This window comes from Cetorhinus maximus, chromosome 17, assembly GCF_964194155.1.
Source record: "Cetorhinus maximus chromosome 17, sCetMax3.hap1.1, whole genome shotgun sequence".
In the NCBI taxonomy this organism is placed as follows: domain Eukaryota; kingdom Metazoa; phylum Chordata; class Chondrichthyes; order Lamniformes; family Cetorhinidae; genus Cetorhinus; species Cetorhinus maximus.
Genome location: NC_135895.1, coordinates 90,462,161 through 90,476,967, shown reverse-complemented (window position 1 = coordinate 90,476,967; position 14,807 = coordinate 90,462,161). Strand labels below are relative to the sequence as shown.

The 14,807-nt window shown below is 43.4% G+C and overlaps 1 protein-coding gene across 1 annotated transcript in view; it reads right to left on the bottom strand.

The window, feature by feature from the left end:
• Positions 1–14,807, bottom strand: part of LOC144692567 (procollagen galactosyltransferase 2-like) — a 198,398-nt gene that overhangs the window by 30,080 nt on the left and 153,511 nt on the right. The window contains exon 6 of the mRNA XM_078561563.1: positions 186–305. Within this exon, the coding sequence (XP_078417689.1) occupies positions 186–305 (120 nt within the window). The remainder of the gene's footprint in view (positions 1–185; positions 306–14,807) is intronic.

Below are 14,807 nucleotides of genomic sequence, written 5' to 3'. Positions count from 1 at the left end.
AGAAATAACATGGTGCCTGAATGATTTCTCTAATAAAAAGCCAGCATTTCACACCTTGACCAGGCTTTGGTGATTCTTTCTTCTGGAATGTTCCAAAGTACTTGGAGGATTTAAACACTATTTGTCAGAAAATGTTTTGTGGCAGATACAACATTTTTTTTTTCTGTCTTTGTCAGTAAACTTACTCATTCTTTCAATGAGAACGTGGACAAAGCTTTCAACATCCTCCTGTAAGGACTGCTGGGCCTTTAGAGGCACGGGAAGGTAGCCGTAGTGATCTCTGTTGCATATGTGCATCTGGATCTCTAAAACAAAACAGAAAACAAAAAATGTTCAGCATTTGTTCTGTTAGGATAGGAAGAAATAAGGGTCAAATAATATGGAATTAATGCAGGAATATTAGGTTAAAAATTACTTAGGTAAACTCACGGTAAAGCATATTCTAACAGGGGTCAAAACTAGTTTGCAAAGCAACATGGTTAACTCCCTTCATAATGTGAATTCGCCAATAAGATATACACATCTAAATTAGTATTCCATGGCTGCTATTACACTGGCGTGTAAGCATATAATGCTAGCCCTGAAAATTAAAACCACAATCAGATAAAAGAATACCAGGCCTCAAGCCCTATTATCTTGCTGGAACCTATACCTTTAACTGAGCAAAACTGACCAAGGTCCAGTTTTCGAGAACAAATTTAAAATAATGTTTTTAGGTCAGCAGCGTTCGGACGCGAAATCGCGCGGGATGACCTCGGGCGAGCGCCCCAACGTCATCCCGCGCTCGTGCGTTATTTTGGTCAGCAGGCGCGCACAGAAGTCGGAAGCGCACCCGCTGACAATTAAGAGGCCTACTAAGGTCATTAAAACTGTAATTGCCTCCAATTTTTCATGGTTTGTCCAACCTTACGGTTGGCGGACTGGCGAATGGGCCAGGCGGACTTTGCATTTTTCATGAAACCTCATCCAAGGCCGGGATGAGGTTTCCATTATTAAATAAGAAAAATAAAAATCTATGGACAGCATTTTTATCACGTAGGTATTCAGGTGACTGATTGTGATGTGTGGGCATTTTTTTCCTGATTTTAAAAGCTTTATTTATTGGTCTTAAAGCCTTCAGCTCCCTGAGGTGCCCTTCTGCCTTCAGAGAGCTTTCGCTCAGCGCCCGCCCTCCTCCAGCCTCAACTCCGGCAGCGCTGAGCATTTCAGCACGCGCTTCATGCTGGCTGACCGCTAATTGGCCAGCCTGTGTGAAATTGCGGTCGGGGGCTGATTGCGGACGGTGGTCCATTCCCCTGCCAATCCTGGGCCCGCTTATCGCGCCCGCCTGCTGACCTAAAATTCCTGCCCAATATTAAACAAGCACCCTCATTATAATAGGTGGCCCTTATGCCTATTATGGGATATTAATTAGGAGTGGTCTTGTGACAGATATACATGAATAGTTAGGTAAAATGTAAGTATTAGATAGAAGTCATATATAATTAGAACATTATACTTTAGGATTGAGAAAATGGTGACAGGCTAACCAATAGCCATTTTTACCCAGAAACACTCACACATACATAGGCAGCACCAACCTTAATTACAAGCAGATAAAAGCAAAGTACTGCTGACGCTGGAAATCTGAAACAACAGCAGAAAATGCTGGAAAAGCTCAGCAGGTCTGGCATCACTGGGAAAAAGAAACAGAGTTAATGTTTCGAGTCTGTGTGACTCTTCTTCAGAGCTACAGAGAAGTGGAAATGTGATGGAATTTATACTGTTTATGGAGGGGGGGGGTGCGCGGTGTAGCAGGTGAAGCAAGATAGAAGGTCAGCGATAGGTGGCAAACATCAGGAGAGGAATGGAAAGCAATGAAGGTGAACAGGGTGAGAGAGACAAATGGAAATCCTGTCAGAGAGAAGAGCTGTACTTCTTCAAGATAGGCATTCCTGGAAGAGAAGTGGCAGTGAATGAAACACTAAGATGAAAGCAAAATACTGCGGATGCTGGAAATCTGAAATTACAAGCAGCTCTGATTTTGAACTCATGTGGTAACATCCACTGTGTTTCGTGAGTGCTTTTTTTTTGGAAATAGATATTAGTTTAATTGCCTTATTCACGAACAAAGGAATTTACAAAAAAAGGTGATAACACATTAATGGTGATTCAGCCTGGGATTGGTGGCATTATCTATTAAGAAGGAATTCTTAAAATTTGGCTCAGTTTATCACGAGAGATTAGTAAGAATTCTAAATGTCAGAATTGAACATTACTAGGCACTGGTACGAAAGACAGATGCTGAAAGAGTGTAATTTTCACTAAGCTGGAGAAAAGCAACTTTTAAAAATCACCATTTCTCTATTAAAAGTTTAAAATCACTTTATGAAAATATAGAAGCAAGTGAAATTAGTTAGGATTGATATTAGCATGAATGTGGGCAGAGTGTTCATTCTTAACGATGAAATAATAGTGAATTATAAGGGCTAATCGAAAGGGAGGAGTTTAATGAAGGAGGCAGCACCTATAGTTGCTGTAATGATGTAATTTAGGATAGAAGGGTATTAACAGATAGGTTTCTTTCCAGGAAAGCAGAAATATTGTAGGAGGGTTCAAGTGTTGAGAGCTCTCCAATGCTTCTCGAATTATCGAAAAGCTGGACATCTTAAAACAGAGAGTTTCTTGTGTCCTGCGGTACAGGCAACTGAAACACTCGGGGATTTAAGGTAACACTTTGCTTAAAATATTTAATAGATTTCCATGAAGATTTTTAAAGCTGTAACATTGTATTTTAAAATATTTTTCACTGGGTTCTATATTTAAACCAAGACTATGGGCAGAACATTACGCTCGACAGGCGTGCACACGCACAACCCGGTCAAGTGTAAAATGACGCGCGATGACGTCGGGCGAGTGTCCTGACATCATCGTGTAGTCCTGTGATATTTCGTTCAGTGGGCACGTGCCATAGTTGGCAGCGCGCCCGCCGACAATTAAAAGGCCTATTAAGGCCATTAAAAAGTTAATGATATTCAAATTTACGCTGCCCATCCAACCTAACGGTTGACGGGCAGGCGAAAACACCAAGCGGCCTTTACATTTTTTAGGAAACTTCATCCACGGGCGGGATGAGGTTTCCTAAAGCAAATAAAAATCACATTAAAATTTTACACTTGAATTAAAAACAAGTCCCTGCTCATGTGCAGTGTTGGAGAGTGTGTGAAAGAGAGAGAGTGTGTGTGTGTGTGTGTGAGAGAGTGGATGAGTAGTGTGTGAGGGAGAGCGAGTGAGTGAGTGCGCGTGTGAGCGAGTGAATGAGTGTGAGAGATAGTGAATGAGTGAGTATGCATGAGAAAGAGTGATTGAGTATGTGAGAGAAAGAGAGAGAGAAAGAAAGAGTGAGCGAGCATGTGTGAAAGAGAGAGACAGAGAGAGTGAGTGAGTGTGAGAGTATGTGTGTCCAGCTCACTCCAGTCCTGGGGTTCTCACCTTCACTCATGCACACCAACACACACTCTCACCCACTCACACAGAGGGTGTAGGTGAGGGTGAGTGAGCGAGCATCATGAGACTGGGAGTGAACCAGACACACGCAGACACTCACCCTCTCACGCACTCAATCTATTAGTCATCTTCATTAATTACTTATTTTTAAAAAATGATCAATTTACTGCTTTGACAATGTCTTTTTTTTTTGCTCAGCAAGTTGTTTTTTTTCCTCACACCTCAACTACTTTCTTTGAAATTTACGTTTAATGCTGTGCCAAACCTTGAGGGCAGAACTTTTAGGTCAGCAGACCAGCGCGATCGGTGGGCCTGGGATCGGCTGGGGAACGGACTGTCGACCGCGATCGGCCCCTGACCGCGATTTCACGCCAGCTGGTGCGCTGAGAAGCTCAGCGCCGCTGGGGTGGGTGGGGGAGGGCGGCGAGAGGAAGGCAGACGCTGACATCAATGCGGGTGCGGGGCGAGCGCTGACAGGAAGCTCCCTGAAGGCAAAGAGCTGCCTCAGGGAGCTGAAGACCTGAAGAATCGAAAATAAAGTTTTGAAAAGCAGAAAGGAAATGACCAAGCCTCCCAAAGAGGCAGCTGAAAATATACACGATGAAAATGCTGTCCCACCGATTTTTATTTTAATTTTATTTCATCACGGAAGCCTCTTGGATGAGGTTTCGTGAAAAATGTAAAGGTCGCCTGGCCGATTCGCCCATCCGCCAACCGCAAGGTTGGATGGGCAACGTAAAATTAAAGGCAACTGCGCCATTAATCACCTTAATTGGCATCTTAATGGTTGGCGGGCGCACTTCCGACTTTTGCGCGCACCCACCGACCGGAATATCGCGCGGGCGCGGGATGGCGTTGGAACGCTTGCCCGACGTCACCTTGCGCGATTTCACGTTGGATGGGGTCGGTCGCGTGCCCGCCCGAACAGCGTCAAATTCTGCCCTAACTTTCCGAAATGTTCTCATCAGCCCCTTGAGGGAGAAAAAAGTTGAAATGTGGGTCCTCACGCAAAAAAAAGTCGGATAACTCTGCCTTAGAGGCATGGTGGCACACCTGGATGGCCGGAATAGGGATCAGAGAGATTCCAGGCGGGAACAACGTCATCCCCAATCTGTCAAGATAAGCAGCCTGAATGACACTCAGAGGGACTGGGATAGGAGAGTGCCCCCAAGAGGGAAAAACAGAAATCAGTTAAAAGGATCACAAGTCAGACCAGAAATAAAACTTAGGATTCTGAGGATCACAGCACTCAGGGCTAACTACCTGGCATCTTGAGCTCCTCTATGCCCTGGCAACTTTGCCCACTGACAAACAGGAGCAAACCCCTTTTAATACAGGAGCTGCTTACACTGTTAATAGCCCTAAAGTTATTAAAAATAAGTGGATGGATTTGGGAAGCTCAATTTATGACGTGCCTTTAGTGGGATTCACAAGGACTCAGACACAGTCAATTGAATTATAAAACATGCCTGTTGTGGTGTACAGGATCATGGTCACTCCAGAGGTAGGATTAGTACCAGATTTAACCTGTTCCTTCATTATATAAGACAGACAGAAAGCTCAACCTCAAAATGTCAACCAGGCCTGTCCACTGACCAGGATGACAGATAAAACTTGTCTACAAAGTGTGGGGCGGGTGGGGGTGGGTGGTGGAGGAGAGAAAGGGCTTCTGGAGCAGCTTATTAATAAATACTACCCTCACTGACCAACTACACTCACTGACAATGCCACCCAAATCAATGTGGCAAGGTAGATATTGAGCCTCACTCACTTGATCCAGGCTGACACAAAACTAAAAATCAGTGCTGACACAGGGTCATAAAGGGAAATGGGATCTTCTTAACACCATCAAAGAATTAAATGAACAAGATGTTCTAATCAAGATGCCATCTCAAACTAATTCACCGCTGTTAAACCAGATGGGAGATGGAGGTTAGTGATTGATTATAGGGCCTTAATTAAAGTTACAGCCCTGGGTACTGCACAGCAGCAGAATTCCAGAGCCCTGCTATCTGGCATCAAGAGAGAACAGAATCCTGTAGCGACCTTGCAAATTACTTTTGGTCACAACTGATTAAATACACTGACCGGCAGAAAAAACACAGCTCTCGGTATTGTTGGACAAGCTTGGAATTTCAAAATAGCCCTGTCCTTTTTTATCTACCCCTGCATTGGATATTTTAAAAGACATTAAAAATGTTAACTCTTATGTAGGCGGTATTTACGTGTCACGCGATAACCCCCAAGATCATGTGGAGCACGTTGACACGGTTTTCTTTCTGCTTCTGGCTATCTGGTCAACATTAAAACAAAGTCAGTTGCTTAGAGAAGAGGTAGGTTTCTTAGAACTGTGAATAACAGGGAAGGGTAGAGGACTAACTGACTCATAAAGAAAAACTGGCCACACTGCAATATCCTAAAACCTTGAAGAGTTTCCATTTGACTTTGAGGATTTTGAATTTTGCAAGGTTCCTTACACCAAACTTTGCATCTCTATCAGCATCCCTCTATGCTAGGGTGGGGGCGGGGGGAGCTGTGAAAGGACAGTGGTATCTTTTCCCCAGACGACTAGCTGAAGCTGTAACAATTATGCAGAGGAATGCAGAAAGCCATGAACCTTAGACAGCAAGATACACAAGTCCCGGTTAATATTCACATTTGGATATCATCAAGAGTAGCAGCTGCTATACCCTACGATGAAAAAAAGCATTGTCCCTGTCCAATTTCACTCTTACAATTTCAATAATATTGAGATAATATTACTGAATAATATTGTCATAGTCAAAGAAAGAGAGTTATGACTATGGTAGTTCGATGCCTTATTAAAGCAAAGATACTACAGGGGACCCACCCTATTACAATCCACACTGAGGTCTCTGACTTAAGATCAGTGCTCAGATGGCTTCTAATGAGGAGAAAGCCACACAAATTTGATGTGATAAATTGGCATCATCTTCGAATGATCTTACACAAATTTTAAAGTATGGATTTAGACCATCGTCCTGTCCTGGAAGACAATGATAGAGAGGAGGGAATTAAACATCATTATACCATCAGGTTGTTTACTGTGACGGGTCTTCAATTCCAGCTATAAAACAAGGAGACATCCCTACAATCCTCAGCTGGGATAGGGATAGTAGCAGGAAGTTTGAGGCTCTTATTCTTTTGTATTGCTGAAAAAGAGGGACATTTTTTGTCAAAGCTTTTCGTCTTGCACTCATCAGGACAATTTGCGAGAAGATACCAATATCAGGGGAAACAACATATTTATGCTGTATGAAAATAGAATGCTGATTGGTTGGCAAGTGGACTCTGATTGGTAAAAGGGTTGCCATGGAAATTAGCACTCTTCTCATACAGTATAAACTTGTTGGTTGTTTCCCCTGATGTTGGCACTTTCTTGCAAACTGTCCTGATGAGTGCAAGATGAAAAGCTTTGACAAACAATGTCTCTTTTTTCAGCAATACTCAGGTTCTGTACTACCAAGCGACTATTCCTATTCTTTTATTCCAGAAGAATTACTATCCATGTCCCTTGGCCAAAAAACAACACAATATGATGATGAAGCAGCAGCACTTAAATGTGCCTTGGAGCAGTCAGGTCCTATTAAACCCACATTAATTTGTACTGATAGTGACTATGGTAAAAGGGCAGAGTGTTCTGGGAACAGATACAGGGTTTTTAAATCACACGGGTAAGCCCATTAAACGTATGTCGTTGTGGGAACCAATTCTCAGTCAGGTGACACAAAAACAAAACTGTCTGGTTATTTATGTAAATAGGCATACTATTGGGACTGTACACTCAAAGGGCAACAGTCTCGCAGATGAACAGGCGAGCTCGGTTTGCCCCTCCCGTAAGGGGTCTGTGAAGGTTAGCGTTACAACTAGAGCAGAAAGGGCAGCGAATCAGGATGAGGAGCTGATTCAGTTATTAGATCCAACAAAAGAGAATCCATGAGGATATCCATCAAAGTGCTCTTACTGGGAGGCCTCTAGCATTGTGCTGGTACTGATGCCCAAGGGAAGCAGGGAGGTAGCCCTGAGTCACGATCAAGAACAGCTTGCAAAGGGGGCTCACAAGGGTATAGAACAAGCACATTGTGGTGCCAGAACAACATTCTGTAAACTGACTTCTCTATATTGGTGGCCAGGCCTGCTTCAAGCACATAAAACATATGTGGCTAATTGTGAGCCCTTATCACTTACTAAACCACCACCATTGGCTCCTTTGAAGACAAAGGAGCCAATACAAAAATTATTGATTGATATCTCTGACCCACCTCCCCCATCTATGGGATTTAAACATGTTTTTTGTTTGTGTTGATGGATGCACTTCCTTCTGCTGGCTGGTCCCCACAAAATCAGGTTTGGAAAATGCGCTTGTCAATGCCATTACCTACATAATTGCTGTAGCTGCTTCGCCCAGAATCCTGAACTCTGATCAAGGTGGAGCATTTGTCTCCAGAGTCTTCAGAGACTACTACGAACACGGAGAGGGGTGGGGTGGGGATTGGGCTAGAACGCAATACACCATGCCATCTGCAATCGGCTGGGCTAGTGAAACACAAAAAATCAAAAGGTAAAAAAATTTTTGGTAAAATTATTGAGAATCAGTGGTCAACTATCATACTGGAAGTGCAGCTATCACTTAATAATGTCCCTCATATGCATCAAAAGAACTCAAGAGCACAAGAGATAGGAGCAGGAATTGACCATATGGCCCATCAAGCCTGCCCCGCCATTCAAAAAGATCATGGCTGATCTTGGATTTCAACTCCCATTTTTCCACCCACTCCCCATATCCCTTAATTCCCTGAGACACCAAACCTCTGTCTATCCCAGCCTTAAATCGATTCAACAATGGAGCATCCACAACCCTCTGGGGTGGAGAATTCCAAAGATTCACAACCCTTTGAGTGAAGTAAATTCTCCTTATCTCAGTCCAAAATGATCGGCCCCTTATCCTGAGACTGTGCTGCCTGTTTTAGATTCCCCAACCAGCTGAAACAATCTCTCAGCTTCCACCCTATCAAGCCCTTTCAGAATTGCGTAGGTTTCAATGAGATCATCTCTCATTCTTCCAAACACCAGAGAATTATAGGCCCAGTTACTCAGCCTCTCACCGTAGGTCAACCCTCTCATTCCAGGGTCCAATTTGGTGAACCTTCACTGTACTGCCTTCAATGCCAATGCAAGTATATATTTTCTTAAATATGGAGAGTAAAACTGCACACAGTACTCCAGATGTGGTCTCACTAAAGCCCTGTACAACTGTAGCAGGACTTCTTTATTCCTGTACTCCCACCCCCTTGCAATAAAGGCTAACATGCCATTTGCCTTCCTAATTGTTTGCTGTACCTGCATGCTAGCTTCATGTGTTCCTTGTATGAGAACCAAGTCACTTTGAACATCAACACTTACAAGTTTCTCACCTTTTAAAAAATAATCCTGCTTTCCTATTCTTATGGCCAAAGTGAATAATTTCACACTTCCCCACATGATATTCCATCTGCCATCTTGTTGCCCACTCACATAACCAAATCAGGAACTGTACCCCCCAAAGCTCCAAGGTATTTAACGTATGGTGTTGAGATGCATACAACACTTACCCAAGGTTCCTACACAGTCTCTACACATTCTGGCTCCATGACCCGACAGCAACAGTTAAACTTAAAACAAGAAATTACAGATGCAATGCATAAAATTGATCAGAGAATACAGGAGACAATTGGGCAAAAACAATTGAGTAAAAAAGCACGGCAACCCCTAGCAGGAGAGTGGGCTCAGGAACAAAACTTCGAATAAGGACCTGGCTTAAGGCCTAAGTGGGAAGTCAAACCTGTTCAAATACATTCGATTATTAACGAACAAACTGTACAACTATTCACTAATCAGCTGCATGGCAGGCAATCTCTTAAAACTGTCCCCATAGATGATTTGAAAAGGTGTCCTGAAGGATACAAGGATGGAGGAGCAGTGCAACGTGCACTGTCGTCTGAGATCCAGCTTGGACATCAGGAGTGGAAGTGATCGAGCTAACGATGACAGTGCCATCTCCTCGACACAGACCTTGGCAACGCCTCTCTCCCTGTGTCTCTCTGTCTGTCTATCTCTCTCTCTGTCCCTCTATCTCTCTCTCTCTCACATTTTCTCTTTCTCCGTTTCCCTCTCTTTCTCACTCTCCCTCTGTTTTTCAGTCTCTCTCCGTCTCTCAGTCTGTCTCTTGATCTCTCTCTCTCGCACACGCTCTGCTTCTCTCTGTCTCTCTCTCTCTCACTCTCTGTTGCTCCCTGTGTCTCTCTCTCTTTCTCTGTCTCTCCCCCTCTGTCTCTGTCTCTCCCTCTCTCTCTGTATCTCCTGGTCTGTCTCTCTCCCTCTTTCTCTCTCTGCCTCCCCCTCTTTCTGTCTCTGACTCTCCCTCTCTCTCCGTGTATCTTGGTGTCTCCCTGTCTCTTTCTCTCTCTCTCATTTTATGTCTCTCTCAGTGATTCTCTCTCTCTGTCCCTCTCACTCTCTCTCTTTTTCTCTGTCTGTCTCTCTCTCTCTCTCTCTCACCCTCTCTCTGTCTCTATCTCTCAGTCTCTCTCATTCACTCTCTCTGTCTGACTCTTACTGTCTCTCCATCTCGCTCTGCCTCTTTCTCTGTCTCTCTCTCATTGCCTCTCTCTATCTTTCTCTCTCTGTCTCTCTCTCTGTGTCTCTCTCTGTGTCTTTATTTCTCTGTCTGTCTCTGTCTCTCCCTCTCTCTGTATTTCTTTGTCTATCTCTCTTTCCCTCTCTTCCTCTCCGTTATCTCAGTCTCCCTCTCTCTGTATCTCTTTGTCTCTCTGTCTCTGTCTGCCTTTCTCACTCTCTCTGTCTCTCAGTCATTCTCTGTCTATCTGTCTCTCTCTCTCTGCCTCTCTCCTTGCCTTCTCTGTCTGTCTGTCTCTCTCTGTCCCTCTATCTCTATCTCTCTCTCTACCTGTCTCTCTCTCTGTCTTTCCCTCCCTCTGTCTTTCAGTCTCTCTCCCTCTCTCAGTCTGTCCCTTGATCTCTCTCTCTCTCTCGCTCTGCCTCTCTCTCTGTCTTTCTCTCTCATTGTCTCTCTCTCTCTCTCTGTCGCTCCCTGTGTCTCTCTTTGTCTCTCTCTCTCTGTCTCTGTCTCTCTAGATTACAGGCGACATTTCTCTTTGGGAAATGGGTCCTACATGGTCATTACGGCATCCAGGTGTCTTGACTGTGGTCTGGACATAGGCACCTGGATGTTAACGCCCTCTGAAGATGTCTCCTGTTGTGGACACACTGTTGAATCCTCTAGACCTAGAAATACCTATACCCCTAGTATTCCTGTAAACCTATTCAATTAGTTAACTGAGTACAGCTCTAAGCCAGTTACAGGGCAGAGAGCTGATTCTTACTTTTACCAATTCCTTGGTAGAAGAAAGTGTTCAAAGGTCACAACACCTGCTGTCACAAATTGAACTGAGTAAAATTTGGCAAGCTCCAGATTGGCTTCAGGCTGTAGGACACAGTATCATAGAGGCGATGCCAGGGTTAGCTCCTGTCAATAAATCTGCTATTGATTTGATCACTGATACTATTTCAGGTGTATTTGGGAGTTCTCTCGGTATCTTCTCTTACATTATTCTAGTACGCCTCTCAATTGGCCTTGTGATCCTCATGTTTGTTGTCAGATCATAACTTCTTTCTCAAGTGATTTTTTTAGCATGGCATTGCATCATAACATTGACCCAACTTGCTGTTCCCTACAACTCAGCATTCAAAGGTTGCCTTCTGCCACTGCATTCCAACTGCACCCTCCACCTCACCGACCAGCCCCGACGATCATGTTTTTAAGAACATGGCTCCCATGTCAAGCTTCAGCCAGTTCTTCACACTCTGCGACTTCTCTTTGACTCACCTGAATGGCTCAACCTTAGAAATTGCACCCCTACTCATCACTGCAGGGACATCTGTGCACTTTGTAATGACCCTAAGGATTGGGTTGTGGGCTATTGTAATGCATACTTAGATTATTGCCAATCTTATATTATTGAAATTGTTTCTAGTACTCTTGGCATCTCAAGTGATGGATCCTGGCACTCTGAGGAATGTCTGGCTTTCTGACATCACTTGCTTTGGCTCGCTTTTCCTTGCTCACGCTCATGTTGGTCAAGAGTGGGGTGAGAAGGAATAAAGGTCAAAAATATACAGAATGAATGTAGGAATATTAGGTTAAAAGTTACTTGGGTAAACTCAGGGTAAATCATATTTTAACAGGAGTCAAAATGAGCTTGCAAAGCAACATGGTTAGCTCCCTTCATAATGTGAATTCACAAATAAGAAATACACACACCAAAAAATGGTTCTAGTTATTACACTAGCACGTCCTCAGCCCAACCATTTTCAGCTGCTTCATCAATGACCTTCCTTCCATAAGGTCAGTAGTGGGGATGTTCACTGATGATTGCACAATGTTCAGCACATTCGCGACTCCTCAGATACTGAAGCAGTCCATGTCCAAATGCAGCAAGACCTGGACAATATCCAGGCTTGGGCTGACAAGTGGCAAGTAACATTTGTGCCACACAAGTGTTAGGCAATGACCATCTTCAATAAGAGAGAATCTAACCATCACCCCTTGATGTTCAATGGCATTACCATCACTGAATCCCTCACTATCAACATCCTGGGGGTTACCATTGACCAGAAACTGAACTGGACTAGCCATATAAATACTGTGGCTACAAAAGCAGGTCAGAGGCTAGGAACCCTGTGATGAGTAACTCACCTCCTGACTCCCAAGGCCTTCCCACGATCTACAAGGCATAAGTCAGGAGCATGATGGAATACTCCCCACTTGCCTGGATGAGTGCAGCTCCAACAACACTCAAGAAGCTTGACACCATCCAAGACAAAGCAGCCCACTTGATTGGCACCACATCTACAAACATTCACTCCCTCCACCACCGACGCACAGTAGCAGCAGTGTGTACCATCTACAAGATGCACTGCAGAAATTCACCAAGGCTCCTTAGACAGCACCTTCCAAACCCATGACCACTACCACCTAGAAGGACAAGGACAGCAGATAGATGGGTACACCACCACCTGGAAGTTCCCTGCCAAGTCACTCACCATCCTGACTTGGAAATATATCGCCGTTCATTCACTGACGCTGGGTCAAAATCCTGGAACTCCCTTCCTAACAGCACTGTGGGTGTACCTACACCACACGGACTGCAGCGGTTCAAGAAGGCAGCTCACCACCACCTTCTCAAGGGCAGTTAGGGATGGGCAATAAATGTTGGCCCAGCCAGCGAAGCCCACATCCCGCGAATGAAGAAAAAAAAGTAAGCACACAATGCTGGCTCTGATAATTAAATCCACAGTCAGATAAAAGAATACCAGACCTCAAGCCCTATTATGTTGCTGGAACCTGTACTTTGACAAAGTAAAATTGACCAACATCCCAAGGTCCAGCTTTCAAGAATAAATTCAAAATAATATTTCCTAGAAATTGAACAGGCACCCTCATTTTAATAGGTGGTCCTTTCATTAAATATGAGATATTAATTAGGGGTCATCTACTATTGATCAAATTAACATCTTCTACGTAACCATTAATTATACAACCCCAAAATTCATTAAAAGTATCTCAACCCAAACTCGAATGATTTCAGATTTACTAAACTGTTTAGATTGGCTTCAGACCTGTTCTAAACCTGATGAGTTTTACACCCTTTGTGGCGAAGGTAATCTTACATTCGAATTTGATGGATATCCTAACTTTCTTTTAAAATCTTATATCTGTAACAAGCAAAGTCTAAAGCTTGGGTTCTCTTATGGAAATTGCCTGCTGTCTTCTTATAATAAATTTGTGTGTACTTAAAACGTAAATTGTCTTATTTAGTCTTTTGTATTAAAGATCCAAGAACCTTACTGCCATCCCCATATGGGGTGGGGGAACATTTACTGAAAAGTTTCACCCAGATCCTTATTACAATCTAGCTAAAATCTATTTGAAAATAAGGCTATCAGGAAGAGGGTAATAATCTAAACTGATTCCCTCCCTTTGTGTGGAGGCTGTTTAGACTCAGTGGACCCAGTTACATGTCTTTGAGCCCGAATCCCTCTGGCTGAAGTTGAGGGGAGTTAATAGGGTGCTATGTCTGATCTCAAATAGCCCCAAAAACAGGCCCAGGATTGTAACACACCACGAGGCGAATTATCTTTATTTTAAATTTTAAAAAACTGCTCCCAGGATGTGGGTCACAAAGGTGAGGCTGAATTTATTGTCCATCCCGAAATGCCCTAAGAAGATGGTGATAGGTTTATCCTTGAGCCATTGTAACCCTCATGGTGATTGCGATCCCACAATGGTGTTAGGTGGCAAATCCCTAGATATTGACTCAGCGACAAGGAAGGAATGGCAACATATGTTCATGAGCATTGTTGCCTTCTGAATGTAGACAAGATAAAAGTAAATACATTGGCATTCCAATCCATGCTCAAGGAAAGTGATGCCTAATGAGGTAGTGGTCAAAGAATTTCCACTATAGACTGGAGGACTATCTATGCTACAATCTATCATGGTGTCTGTCTAATAGAAATGATGCTAGTGATCCGATTGTGTAAAACATTATAATGTCCATCCTTACGACATATATTACCCCCGGCACAATAAACAGAAAAAAAAACTTTCATTTATGTAACGCTGTTCACAACCTCAAGGTGCCCCAAGGCACTTTACAACAAATACAGTACTTTTTTGAAATGCAGTCACTGTTGAATGTAGGAAATGTGTTAGCCAATTAGTGCACAGCAAACTCCCTCAAATAGAAATGGGAAAATATCCACATAATTTGATTTTAAGTATTGTGTGAGATCTCCCATATTCTTCTTCGGAATAATGCCACTGGGATTTTTAACGCTCACCTGAAAGAGCAGATGGGATCTTGGTTTCACGTCTCACCGGAAAGAGGACACCTCTGATAGTGCAGCACTCCCTCAATACTGCATTGGATTGACAGCTTAGACTTTGTGCTGTAATCTCTGAGGTGAGAATGCTACCCAACAAACCATGGGTGATGCCAGTTGAGTATTATTTTTGCCAGACAGTGACAGATAAGTCCATTCATTTGTCAGCCTGATATTAGTTTGCATTTCATTAAGACAGCTTTCGCTGATCTGTTTTCTGAAAAAAAGCTGATCAGCAAATGCTTTTAACCAAGAGTTCTTAATAGTGCTGGTGTCATTAATAAAGTAAGCAATTGACTGCAAGAAAGTTTGGGATGTCCTGGGGATGTAAAAGGTGCTGTATAAATGCAAGTTCT